General features: G+C 36.9%; 1 protein-coding gene across 1 annotated transcript; it reads right to left on the bottom strand.

The window, feature by feature from the left end:
* Nucleotides 1-742: 742 nt before the first annotated feature.
* On the bottom strand, nt 743-13,201 carry LOC117985594 (cytosolic 10-formyltetrahydrofolate dehydrogenase). Its single transcript, XM_034972357.2, has 15 exons — nt 13,041-13,201; nt 12,372-12,513; nt 11,988-12,085; nt 9,644-9,780; nt 8,823-8,974; nt 7,315-7,433; nt 6,301-6,564; nt 5,610-6,214; nt 5,193-5,520; nt 4,732-4,894; nt 4,239-4,357; nt 3,830-4,027; nt 3,242-3,414; nt 2,247-2,446; nt 743-1,041 (listed from the first exon to the last, which is right to left on the bottom strand). The coding sequence occupies exons 1-15, from the start codon at nt 13,065-13,067 to the stop codon at nt 986-988; spliced, it is 2,781 nt and encodes a 926-aa protein (XP_034828248.1). The 5' UTR covers nt 13,068-13,201; the 3' UTR covers nt 743-985.
* Nucleotides 13,202-13,635: the final 434 nt, after the last annotated feature.

Here is a 13,635-nt window from a genome sequence, read left to right as displayed (position 1 = left end):
TATGATCAGCGAGCTGACGAACACTGCGGTCAGCTGCCGCTGACAATATGGCGCTCCTTAACCCGCGGCAAATGTCTCACCTCACGAGCTGAAGTAGAAATTAAATCGATCTGTCTTAAAGATTGACTGATTTTAAGCTTGTTTTTAAATAAATGGATCTGGAGAGGATTCTCGAAGTATGTTTGAACTTAACAGCAGTTCGGGTTGCAATTGCAGTTGATCACCGAACGTTCGCAAGGACGATCTTGAGCGAGAAAGGGGGGCACTGTCGGCTAAGTGCAACATGATCACGCGCAGATTTGCTTACTGTCTAGGTAGGTACTTATTTTATTTTAGTAATTATTTACCTACTACTTTTATAATGCTTCCTTTTTACTCTGCTTCATGGCCGTAGCCAGAGGGGGGTTTTGGGGATCCAAACCTCCCCGAAATCCCAGACAAAGGAAAATTATTTTAAAATGCATAGGTAATACACTAGTTTTTGAATTTACCTTTTTTGGGAATACATCAATAATTTACGCTCGCTCCACTCGCGTTTTGCTTTGCGCATTAGTTGATGCCCACAACTTTATCCTTATAAGTTTTTAAAAATCTCGTAGGAACTCTGGGATGGATACCTAGGATTTTCTGGGATAAATGTCGAACAAATACCACTGTAGTACAAATTCCTTAGGTGGACGAGGCCGACTCGCGCTTGGCTGGTTTTTTAAAGTATTAGGAGTAAAATTAAAAAACTATCCAATAGTAATTATTGTGAATTGTATTTAATTAATATAATTTCATCGTCGATCAAGAATAACGTAGTTTATCTTACCTAACTACTTTTAATATCTTTTCATGATATAAAACAGGTTATTAATACAAATGAATCAAAAATGTATAGTACAATAACTAAAAACTAGCATTATGTCGAAAACATCTAAGTAAACTTGTATGCAACTAGAATATGGAGAATAAAGATGAAACCCGGAGGTTGTACAATATTTTAATATTCTATAGTAACACATTTTGTTTTAAGATATTCATTGAGAGCTTCTTGACCTGTAACAATAAAATAAAGTATGAGAATACAAAAAATATAATACCAAACGATAAAAAATAATATTATACTCAAAATAAATGATCTAAAAATAGTAACTTCAACCCCGAGTTTGGGCTACCTACCATACTATAAAGTTGAAAAGTCCTGGCATTTTGGCGCATTATTATCAAAGAGCTAATCGGAGGTCGGGGGTTCGATCCCGGGCCCTTTTAACTTTTCGGAGTTAATTGCGTTTTAAGTGATTAAATATCGCTTTAACGGTGACGGAAAACATAGTGAGGAAACCTGCATGTCTGAGAGTTTTCCATAATGTTCTCAAAGGTGTGTGAAGTCTACCAATCCGCACATGGCCAGCGTGGTAGACTATGGCCTAAAACCCTTCTCAATGTGAGAGGAAAACCGTGCTCTGTAGTGAGCCGGCGATGGTTTGATCATGATGATGTTGATGATGATTATCAAAGAAGAAGTGGTCAGAATTTTCAGTCTATTTACCTACTTTACAAAAGTTTGATTTTAATTTAGGAAGTTTTAAGTACCTAATCTAGTCTTAATCATTGAATACGGTATTTTACATCAAGCGAGAAAAAATCTAAAAAAATGTATAAACAAGATAGTAAGTATCAGCAATAAGCAATCGAACTCGGGCCTCATAAGAAAGCTCAGAGTCATTCAGCGGGCGATGGAGAGAGCTATGCTTGGAATTCCTCTACGTGATCAAATCAGAAATGAGGAGATTCATGGAGAACTAAAGTAACCGACATAGCTCAACGGGTTGCGAAGCTGAAGTGGCAATAGGCAGGGCACATAGTTCGTAAAACCGATAGACGTTGGGGTCCCAAGATGCTGGAATAGCGACCTCGCACCGGAAGACGCAGTGTTGGAAGACCCCCCACTAGGTGGACGGACGACATCAGACGAGTCGCAGGGAGCCGCTGGACCGTGGCGTGTGGAAGTCCCTACAAGAGACCTATGTCCAGCAGTGGACGTTTATCGGTTGATGATGACGATGATGAATCGAAAAATTACGAGTGGCGGCCACCGACCACCTTCGTTTGCGCGGTAGGTACCAAAAGACGTGGCGCGTTACCGCCATCTGGTGGCTGTAGTTATAATGAAGAAAATATAAGAAAAAAATAGACTAAACTATAATAGACTGAAGTCTTATGGTTGCGAGAATAGGTAAACGAGGGAGAAAAACACCTACCCAAGTCTTTGCCGAATCCAGATTGCTTAAAGCCTCCAAAAGGTGCAGCCACATCAGTCTTATTGTACGTGTTCACAAAGACAGTGCCCGCATCGATTCGTTCCGCAAACTGAAGAGCACGGGAAATGTCGCGTGTAAACACACCACTCGCCAAGCCGTATTCTGTATTGTTAGCTCTGCGGATGACGTCATTTATGTTTCTGGAAAGAAGTTGTATTTTAGCAAATCTATCAAAAAAATAATCAAATTTCTATTACGGTTTATGGGGTGGACTGACATATCGACATGTTATCAACGATCCCTATCTTTTTGGTCCTTCTACTGTTTCTTCGCCAGCTAAGGGTCTGGCTGCTTGATGGGCTTCACCACATTGGTGATGCGGATAGAAGAAGACCTGGGTTACTACGGGCGCAGTCGCCTGAGGCAGAGATGGACTCTCTTGCTGAGCCGCCTAATCAGTGACATAGGGACTATGGCGTGTACAAACACTTGCGGTACCTAGTTACATGCAGTGACAAAGTAAAACTTAAGGCTAGCCTTATCTAATTACTATATAAATCATGACCGCGTGGAATGGTGCCAAGAATACTGGCTGCATTTCCGCGCTGGACAGCCAGGCTGATCCGCTGCGCAAAAAATGAGCCAGCCCTTCTGTCACCAGTTGAGGCTATTAATCGCGGTGAAATGTCTCGTAAAAAATTTTTAGCACTAAGACTCCATGGCCCCAGGGTCTCCACGGCAAACGGCACAAAAATGTAACTCTCTATAAGAGAGGCATACTTGCGCCGCTTGCCGTTTTCAGCTGTTTCTGCTGCGTGTATATGTTATATGTAATATGACATATACCTACACTACTATCACAAAATGTGACTCATACATTACGCTCATAATATCACGCTTCAATTTGTTTTTTTTTGTGTAAACAGAACTGATTAGGGTTAAAAAAATTGGGAATATTTTTGTTTTATCTTAACAATAACATAAATCATACTTACTTGCTACTGAATTTGCTAATAATCATAATTGGTCCGAAAGACTCCTCCTTAGCGACAAACATGTCATCAGTGACGTTAGTGAAGATGGTAGGCTGGAAGAAGAAGCCTGGCCTGTCCACGCGTTTGCCGCCGTAGACCAGTCTGGCACCTTCCTTTACGCCGCGTTCACAGAACTGTAAATTGAAACGGTTCAAAGATTCAAATCCCATCCGTTGCATTAAATTGTCGTACCTATATTCCCTACACATGCTTAGATACTACGCTCACCTATTTAAATGAATATAGATGCGTTGGACGATTTCCGAGATACAAAGTAGCCTGTGTCCGTCTTTGGTATGCAAGCAAATCCCTGTGCTAAATTCGTCAAAATCGGTTAAGCGGATGAGTCATGAAAAGGTAGCAGAAAAATTTTAGACGACAGACGAAGGCATCATCTAGTTTTTTTATAGTAACTTTTTATAGTAAGTCCACAATCAATCTGTGCAAGCCTTTATACCTGAAGTCATTAGGTATCTTAGTTATGTTATAATTGCTATTACCACAGTCCACAACGTGCCACAACAATCTATAAAAGTTGTCAAATCTTACCTCCAGCAATTTATCCATATGCGCTTTATGGTTCTGTGGCCCGTGAGCTGTTCCTCTATGCAGTGGATCACCGATGGTCATCTTTTTGGTCTCTTCCACAACACGTCTAACGAATTCGTCGTGTATTCTCTCTTCGACGAAAAGACGACCGGCAGCTATGCAGTTTTCACCTTTGTTAAAGAATACTGATGCCATACCCTACAAGATAAATTCTATTATACGCTAGGTACTGCTAATATTTTTAGATAATATTATGTCAATTTAGTTTAGAAATAGAACTGAATAAGCAGCGATATTTAAAAAAAACCGACTAAATGCGAATCACATTCGCCCACTGAGAGTTCCGTAGCTTGGAAAGAAACATAATATCAATACCTAGTTATGTATCTACAAAAACTAATCTGCTTACGTTTCTAACAGCTTTTTCAAGATCACAATCCTCAAAGATTACCAACGGCGATTTTCCACCTAACTCCAGTGATACTTTTTTCATGTTTGATACTGCACACGATCTCATTATGGTTTGTCCTGTAAGAAAAAGATACATAGATGACTTCCATATAATTTGTGATGGCCCGTTTTTTACATATCTGTTCTTATCTTCTGCTGAAGTAATGAACTTACTAATACTTTCATCAATGCGACCGAATCTGTGACACTTATTTTTGTAAGTTTCGAAATGCGTTGTTTTCGCACGATTGGTAAAGGCTTCCTTATTGTAAATATTGAAATATTTTATACCAATATGAATGGTGTACGTCAAAAATAAAATTGTTACACTACTGAAGTATAAATATGTAGATGTACAGTTTGCTATCTTTTTACTGTGTTTCACCAGGTACCTCATTTATATAGCTATGTCTATTTGTGAAAACCTGTTAAGTAAATTAAATATTTCTTACCAATTTCTGTGCTGCCAGTGAAGCCCAGCTTCCTAACAAGTGGATGGTCAGCTAACGCTTGGCCACAGATCGTCCCACTGCCTGGCAGGATGTTGATCACACCCGGAGGTATACCAGCTCGTACTGATAATTCAGCAAACTTCAGTGCCGTTAGTGGACATACCTGAAATAAATGACAGACACACAGATTAACGGACAGATGTAAAGTTTCCATGTGTCCAGTAAGTTATTTTTTTTAGATTGAGTAGGTACGGTCACTAAAAACGAAAATTAATAGTAGAATTTAATTTGTGTTAAAAATCGATATACTAATTAAATTGTATACTGACAACTACGCTGCGTATTTCGTATAGACTCCTTGCAAGTTAGCCCGTTTCCATCGTAAACTGCATCATCACTTACCACGGGGCAAGATCGCAGTTAAAGGTTAACTTGTCATAGAATTTAAAAGAAACACTTACAGCAGCTGGCTTCATAACAACTGTGTTCCCAGCAGCCAAACATGCAGCCATTTTCCAAGAAAGCATCATGAGAGGATAGTTCCAAGGGGTTATCAATGCACATACTCCAATCGGTTCCTTCTTTGTTAGGGTCAGATTTCTATTAGGCCTAGCATGATTAATAGGTATCGTAGCTCCCTGAATTTTGTCGCACCATCCTGCGAAATATCTCCAGGTATCTATGGACATTCCAACGTGGGTTTTTAAGGCTAACGTGTAAACAGCCCCTGAATCGATAGATTCGATAGTTGCTAATTCTTCTTTGTGTTGTTCCATAAGATCTGCTAATCTAAAAAATGCATCAAAATAAAAAAGGGGACTGGAAATAGAATTATTACCTACGCAAAACTTAAACAATTAATGTTTTGATTAACTTACTTAAACAATAACTGCCCTCTGTCCCGAGCGCTAATTTTGGACCATTCTCCTTCTTCGAAAGCTTTTTGTGCAGCATTGACTGCTCTATCTACATCAGATTTCGAAGCGCTCTGAACTTTACATATCACAGATTCATCACTAGGATTTATTAACGTTAAAGTTTTTCCACTATCAGAATTAACAAATTCACCATTCATAAACAATTGCGTTGGAAATTTAATTTTCATTTTATTTACTTCTAATTCTACACCTTCGTAAACTACTTCCTTATTGCCCACACAACCTCTCGCCTTTAGGATAGCTATAGTATAAAATTCTTCAAAGGTTGTATTCATGTAAACATCTTCATTTTGTAATTCTAACTCGACTAAGTCTTTGATTTCTTCTACTAATCTAACCACATCCATGGAGCCCGCTCCAGAACTGAAGAAATCTGTTTCATTTTCTATATCAATTCTTAGTATGGCCTTCCAAACATCCCGAACGCTTTCGATAAATTTCTTTTCTTCTGCACTAAGTTCGAGGTGAACTTTATTTTCGTTTGCTTTGAAGAAGTTTTGTGCGTTAATCATTTTACCGCTAACTTTTAATCGTTGAACGTTAAGCTGAAACAGAAGTTTTTAATAAAAACTAACTTGTATTTTAACTTCTATAAGTTTGTTATACTTGTAGTGCACAGAATAGCTCTTACTCTAACTCCATCGTTTGCAGTAATTAACAGCCCCGCTTCATGTATGACAGCAGGTTTCCGCAGACCAGGTATAACAAGTTTGTCTCCTTCTGCTTCATACTCGCCTTCCCAAAGTGAGGACCCAAAGAATTTGACTTCAATGGGAGCTTTGCTTTCATCGACACCATCTTTGTCTTGAGGCTGAATGAATGTAGTGGCTCCAGGAGAGGAGTCTAGACCTCGAATGAAATTATGTAATGCGACACCGCCTTTTGACCAGTCAATCTAAAATAATTTATATTTTGTTTTATATCAATTGATTACTGTATAATAAATAAGTAGACTTAGTAGGGAAGTCAGAAACACTATACCCAAAGCAATACCAATCCATAAGATCGAAGAATGTGAAAATTCCGACATGAAAAAGCACCGTGGAGATTGGAGACGTTTTTAACTGTAACCGGTGAGATGGTTCTAAGATTTTGGACCCGAAATATAAAAGTGGAGGAAAATTATCTATTGTTACTTATTTGATATTTTAAAACAAGTTATGAGACATGCTAATCAACTTAGCGTTAATATTTATTTATTTACACGTTTACACGTTACCTTGTTAAAAATGTTTGTTCAAAAAATTAGAAAGTGATTGCATATGTTAGGTATCCTTAGTTTGGAGTCACTGTATGGTTTTAGGAATTCAAATATCTACTTACTACAGTAGCCGGCAAGAAATATTATACGTCGACCTTAAGAATGAGATTTCGGCTTTATAGAGCGTTGTCCCTGTCACTCATACCTATGTGAAGTTTTGTTGGTTTCAACGACAGAAACAACTTTCTTCAAAACCGCTATCTCTTTTTAAAGGTCGATGTACAATATTTCCTGTCGGGTACTGTAACTATAGGTACTTGCATGAAAATTAAATGAGCGCAAACGTAGCTTCTAGCTTCCGAGAAGGAATCGAATCGCCAATTAATTCCCAACTAAAAGTATCATGTTTGTTTTAAGCTTAAGGCAAACTTAAAAATGTCTTACCTGATGAGTTTCAGGCTTAAACAGAGCTGGATCGTAACTAGCCCCTTCTTCCGTTTGAGCTATTCGTGGCGCTGACCCATTAGCTACCAGATTGACTGATTTCGCCAACGCTTTAATACCTATTGACAAAATCAGTGATGAATCACAATGTTGCAACTACTCTTTTTTAAATGAAAATGGCGAGCAAACGAACAGGTGGGTCACCTGATGTTAAGTGATTACCCCCACCAAAGTACCAGTAGTTTGCAGTACCAGAGGAACCACCAATGCGTTGCAGGCCTTTCAGGAATTTGTTGGTCCGCCCCTTGAAAAACCCCATGTTGTAATCTAATGGAAAAAGGTCCTATACTTCTTTAGGATCATACCTTCTCATAGGTCTCTTGGTGTACTTATTTAAATAAATATGGGAAACACTAGCGTTAATGTGATGGCTTAGAAAGTGATAGTAGCCTAGATTATGTTACACTATGAGACAGACTGCTAATGTTTCGAAAGGTCAGTGCTGTAATCACAACATGTCTTCGTGATTTTGTAATTTGGATTTCTTGTATCAGAAAATACGTTACTAATATACATCGAATATCAATCGAATAAGCGCAGCTAAAAATTTTAGAGGCTTAAATTTTTAATTTAAACCTATCTTTATAGTAAACCTGCCTTTACTTACAGTCGTAATTAATAATAATCAATTCTATCTGTAATCTATCCAATATGTTTTTTGTCGCTATTATAACAGACTAGATGATGCCCGCGATGATGCTTCGCCCGCGCGGATTTAGGTTTTTTAAAAATCTCGTGGGAACTCTTTGATTTTCCGGGATAAAAAGTAGAAATGTCCTTCCCCGGGATGTAAGCTACCTCTGTATTAAATTTTATCAAAATCGGTTAAACTGTTGGGCCGTGAAAAGCTAGCAGACAGACAGACAGACAGGCACACTTTCGCATTTATAATATTAGTATGGATTACGAATAGATACATAATTATTATTAGCAATTACGGCCGTTAGTATTCAAAATGATATCCAACTAGTAACTTAGGTTAAGAAATGTACCTACAAAAATAAGAAAACCAGGAGGAAAATATCATCATCAGTCAGTCAGATGTTTTATCCATACTAATTTGCAATATATCGTAAACTTTTACATAATATAACACTTTTTTATATTTTTTTTGTGGTATCATATCAGTTATCATCAGTGGTGGTTGCCATTTTAGTGACGTCAGCACTAGACTGAAGTTTCGAGCTGATGGCACAGAATAATATAATAGTACTAACGTAACGTGCTGATGGTATACAATTCATCGACACAGGAGTTGTACTACGAAGTAGTACTTAGAAATTCTTTGATACAATTTTATTTCGGCTGACGTCAAAATGACGTCATTTCGATTTGAATGAGATATGGTTCCAGCGCAACAGCAATTTACGGGACTTGTACTATCACCTGTCTTCGTATTTGCCAGCGTTCTGGTTACACCCTGTATAATTAGCTCAACTTTTACTGACCTTCTGGATAAAGATACTTGTTGTACAAGCTATCTACAGTGTCGTCGATCGTACACGGAAAGCTTCGTTGCAGCAAGATAGGTCCAGTGTCCAGACCGTCATCAGCCCAGAATATTGACAGACCGCAAGTTGTGTCACCTTCTATTAGTGTCCTGGTAAACAAGATTGAGCTAGGTATCATTATATCTAAACAACAAGTAAAGCTAGGAATAAGAATTTGGTTTTTTTTCTAGATGATGCCGATGATAATAGTTTACATTTTTAAAATCCCGAGCTCTTTGATTTTCGGGGAGAAAAAGTAGTATTTAGTCTGTCTCCAGGACGCCATCTATCTCTGTACCATTTAGGTTTTTTTATTATAATATTTTCAATAATAGGTATAGTCAGTCAGTCAGACAGTCAATCAGTCTGTCTCCTTCCTTTGTTTTCCTTTTTTATATAGATATTTAGGTTTAGATTAAAAAAAATAACACGCCTAAAATTTAATTACTCACGCGCCATTTCAACTTTTGTATCAATTTTTTGACCCATTTTTTACCAAATTGACCTATATATATAGGCACTTAGTTAAACTGGCGCGTGAGGTCATTTTGTACGGACAATTGTTTCTTTGATGATGTACCTAATATGAATTCGAATGTTTTATTACGATATAAAATATTGAAATGCTGTAGTTGAAAATAAAAAGACATGATAAATATACAAGTTTCCGGTTGTTGGTAGGCACTCCGGAAATCACTCACGAAAGTTCAAAGTTCAAACCCTAAAATAAAAAGACATGAATGTAAGTAGGTAGTACATAAAGTAAGTATGCTACTTACCAGTTAATAGAGGATGCTCCCCTGTGCCTTGGTAAGATGCTGGGATGATAACAAATACTCTGATACTTTGGGTATAAGATCACTTCCATGGGGATGAACTGAGTGCAGAATGGAAGAACGTTGATGTCTGCATTTACCTAAAATTAAAACGATACATTACTTAAGTATATAGACCTATAAGTACTCATTACTTAGTAGATTTTTTTTTGTTTCGTCGTTGATATTTCCAAATGAGGCTTTATGTAACATCTATGTAATCTATGCAGTGGCTCAGCCCTGGCTCGCATCGAGCGTCGACCGTCCCGCGTTAGGTATGATTTTGATGCGATGTCGCTTTAAAAGTACCCACTAGTATTCTAATTATTATAAAATATTATTTGTATTCATGATCAACCCATCACCGGCTCACTACAGAGCACGGGTCTCCTCTCAGAATGAGAAGGGTTTTGGCCATAGTCTACCACGCTGGCCATGTGCGGATTGGTAGACTTCACACACCTTTGAGAACATTATGGAGAACTCTCAGGCATGCAGGTTTCCTCACGATGTTTTCCTTCACCGTTAAAGCAAGTGATATTAAATTAATTAAAACGCATTTAACTCCGAAAAGTTAGAGGTGCGTGCCCGGGATCGAACCCCGACCTCCGATTAGAAGGCGGACGTCCTAACCACTAGGCTATCACGGCTATTATTTGTATTAGAAATTAGAAATTTATATAAGCTACACTTATTTACTTAATCTTTTTTAATTAGGTTCTATATATTTATGTACCTAATTAAAATAGATATAGTGACTTGTGACCGTTTCTAGGGTTCCGTACCCGAAGGGTGCCAACGGGACCCTATTACTAAGCCTCCGCTGTCTGTCAGCGGGTTGTATCTCGTGAACCGTAATAGGTAGAGAGCTGAAATTTTTACCGAATATGTATTTCTATTGCCACTATATAAAAAAATAAGCAAATTTTCAAAATTGCCGCCATGAAAATTAAAAACAATTACTTACTAAAAAAAAGTGTTATTTCTTGTACGATGGTACGGAACCCTTCATGTGCAAGTCGAACTCGCACTTTACCGATTTTTCTGCTTATAGATTGTTGGTGTTCCAAATTGTGGGTACGAATAGGTATGTGGATATTTATATCATTTGGCATAAAACGTAAACTATGGGTACAGGAAGGATAAGATATAAGAGGTCAAAAGTGAAGCAGTGCCCCGAATTTGATAAGGTGAGCATGATAAGAGGACATGCCAAAACACTGATTTATCTAAATAGGTAACACCAGCTTCTCATTTGCGACTTCGTCTTCAAAACTAAGAACTAACTAACGAAGGTAACTTGTAAGTTTGTTTGGTGCTCACATTTCGTTGTCATTGTGCATGTTCTTTCGAAGTTTTAGGTTTTTGGTACAAAATAAGTAATTAAAAAATAATAAATAAGAGTAGATTTATTGCGTGGTTGTAAGGAAGGTAGTTCGGGTAAAAAACACCATTAGGTAATCAATTTGTACTAATATTTGCAATATCCCAGGAAACGCGGGTTCAATTCCTGCCGGTCTGCAATTTTTGATATGTAAATAGGTATTTATTATTAATCAGAATTTGCACTAAGGTTAAGCTGACAGTGGTTTGAAACCAGGAATTGATTCGCTCGTTATTCACTGTGAAAATGGGTATAAACTTCAAGTTCGCGTCAACGACACGCTAGTGGTAATTAGTGCCAAAAGACGTAAAAACTAATCTAATGTTAAAGATTTTATTTTACAAATAATGAAGCTTTAAGTTTTGATACTAAATAAGTAGGTACTTACAACAATTAATTTGTAAATCCAAAAAAATATTAATTGATAAACGACGCATTAAGAAATTAATAATCCTACTCACGTACCTACCTATTTGAATAATATTGAATTAATATAATGCACCTATCAATCATTTAATCGTGATTTGCATATTTAACATTTTTTAGCATTTGTACTACGCACTAATCAAGTTAATTAAAAAATTCTGGATAGGTAGTCAGTCAGTATTGTAAGAAACACGATCTGCAAGCCATATCTAGGTGTGTTAGTAGGATTTAGTAGTTTTATACGTAGGTATTTGTTTCCTGCATGACTTTTGATTGTAGGTAAGCAATGTCGTACATAGTTATAGGCAGTGGCTTGTGCAGACTTTTGTCCCGGATAGGCAATAGGCAGACATAATCATAAAATTAATATTTTTTAAGTAGGCCATGCTTTTATGCATACGTACGAAGTTCTCGCCACTGGCTTAATGGCTGTAATTATGTAGTAAGTTTTTCCGCTTCGGATCAGTCAAAAAAAAGCACCTGGGAGTTGGCACTTACCGATTTGTAGTCTTCCAGCACTTCAGGAATGACCTTCCCTTTGACTCTCCATGTTTTGTATTTGAACACTGGTTTTCCATTCTGTGCCGCAATTGTAGCTACAAATAAAGCAAGTGGATAAAAATTGGTACCTACTTACTGGCAACAGAAACGAAAACTTAAAACTATGAAATTTTGAAACAGTGGTTTTTTTCATTTTCAAATCCATTGTGACGATTCAAAAGCGCTTTTAGAAGTGTATTTTAATAAAAAATCTTTCTAATTCAGCCTATAGGTATTTCTTTCTTATTTATGAAAATCGCCTGAGTATAACACTATAATATTGTCTGTCACAAATACAGGTTCACTTTTAACGATCAAATAAATATAAATTCAGAAACGCACCGAGAGGGTCTTCCCTGTTTCCTTTATCCAGTACTGTGAAAACTCCGACCACGTCATGTCCATCTTTTTGAAGTAATTTGAACACTTCCGCTGCAAATGTACTCTGTCCTATGATTGCAACACGAAGCTTTTTCTTTGGAGCCTAAAACATATTTAAATTTTTAATCAAATCCAAGAAATATTAATCCCTAAAATTTGGGTTTAAAATCCTGTGGGAACTCTGATAAGTAGTAGTATAAAAGTACTCTCTAGATCTTTAACTAAGTATATTCATGGAAAAATTACGCCAATCCGTTGCTTCGTTGCGGCATGATTGAAGGACAAACCAAGAAACACACTTTCGCATTTTTAATATGGGTAGGGACTTAGGGAGGGATTCAAATTATTAAAAATAAAGTGAGGGTAGAAATCTTTTTAGCAAAAGGGAAATGACAAGAGGGATTCAACAGTAAGTATTAAGTAAATTTAATAAATAAAAGAGATTTAACTAAAATCAGGATTAAAAAGTATCAACAAATAAAACTAGGTGTTAAATATTAACAATATTATTTAAGAAAAAATCTTTAAAAAATACCAAAATATATATTTAAAATGAAAAGTGTGTAAAAAGTGTACCTAAGTTACATTTTTGCAAAACAAAATAAAACAAATTAATTATTTATAAATAACCTCATCAGGCACTGCAACTGGTGGCATGATGGTAATCAAGACACTTTCTAAATAAAATAGTAAAAGTGGTCAACTATTGCCGAGCCCACTAGTTGAGCGACGATGCGCGAGCCGACTAACTTGACGCTCGCGCGCGTGTTTCTATATAAAGAAGTTTCTTATTCACCTTGACGCTGCATTTAATCTTTCACCCTGATAAAATTATAACCATTCAATATTTTCGTCAAAAGCACCACAGAGTACATTGGTATACTATAAAAGCACAACCCGCGAAAAACGTAATACCTACTTATTGACATTTTTGTAAACAATTTGTAAATTACTTTAGAATTTGTTAACTTAATAGTTAACGGCAGACAATTCTTTATTCCTACCCTATTGCTTACAAAAAATTGCCTTTTAGGGTTCCGTATTTTGAAAATATAATTTGGAATTGGTAATCAAATAATATTTTCTTCTTCTCTACATTTTCTTCTTGTGGAAGCGGAGGTGCCGCTTATATTATTATTACTAGGCTCTTTCGATTTTAGTATTTTTGGGACAAGTTTCTGTATGTTGTCCTGTTTTGCCTTTCTCTGTGAACCTCTATGTGAGC

This window comes from Maniola hyperantus, chromosome 9 (genome assembly GCF_902806685.2).
Source record: "Maniola hyperantus chromosome 9, iAphHyp1.2, whole genome shotgun sequence".
Taxonomy (NCBI): Eukaryota; Metazoa; Arthropoda; class Insecta; order Lepidoptera; family Nymphalidae; genus Maniola; species Maniola hyperantus.
This window is presented reverse-complemented; position numbering and strand designations above follow the sequence as displayed.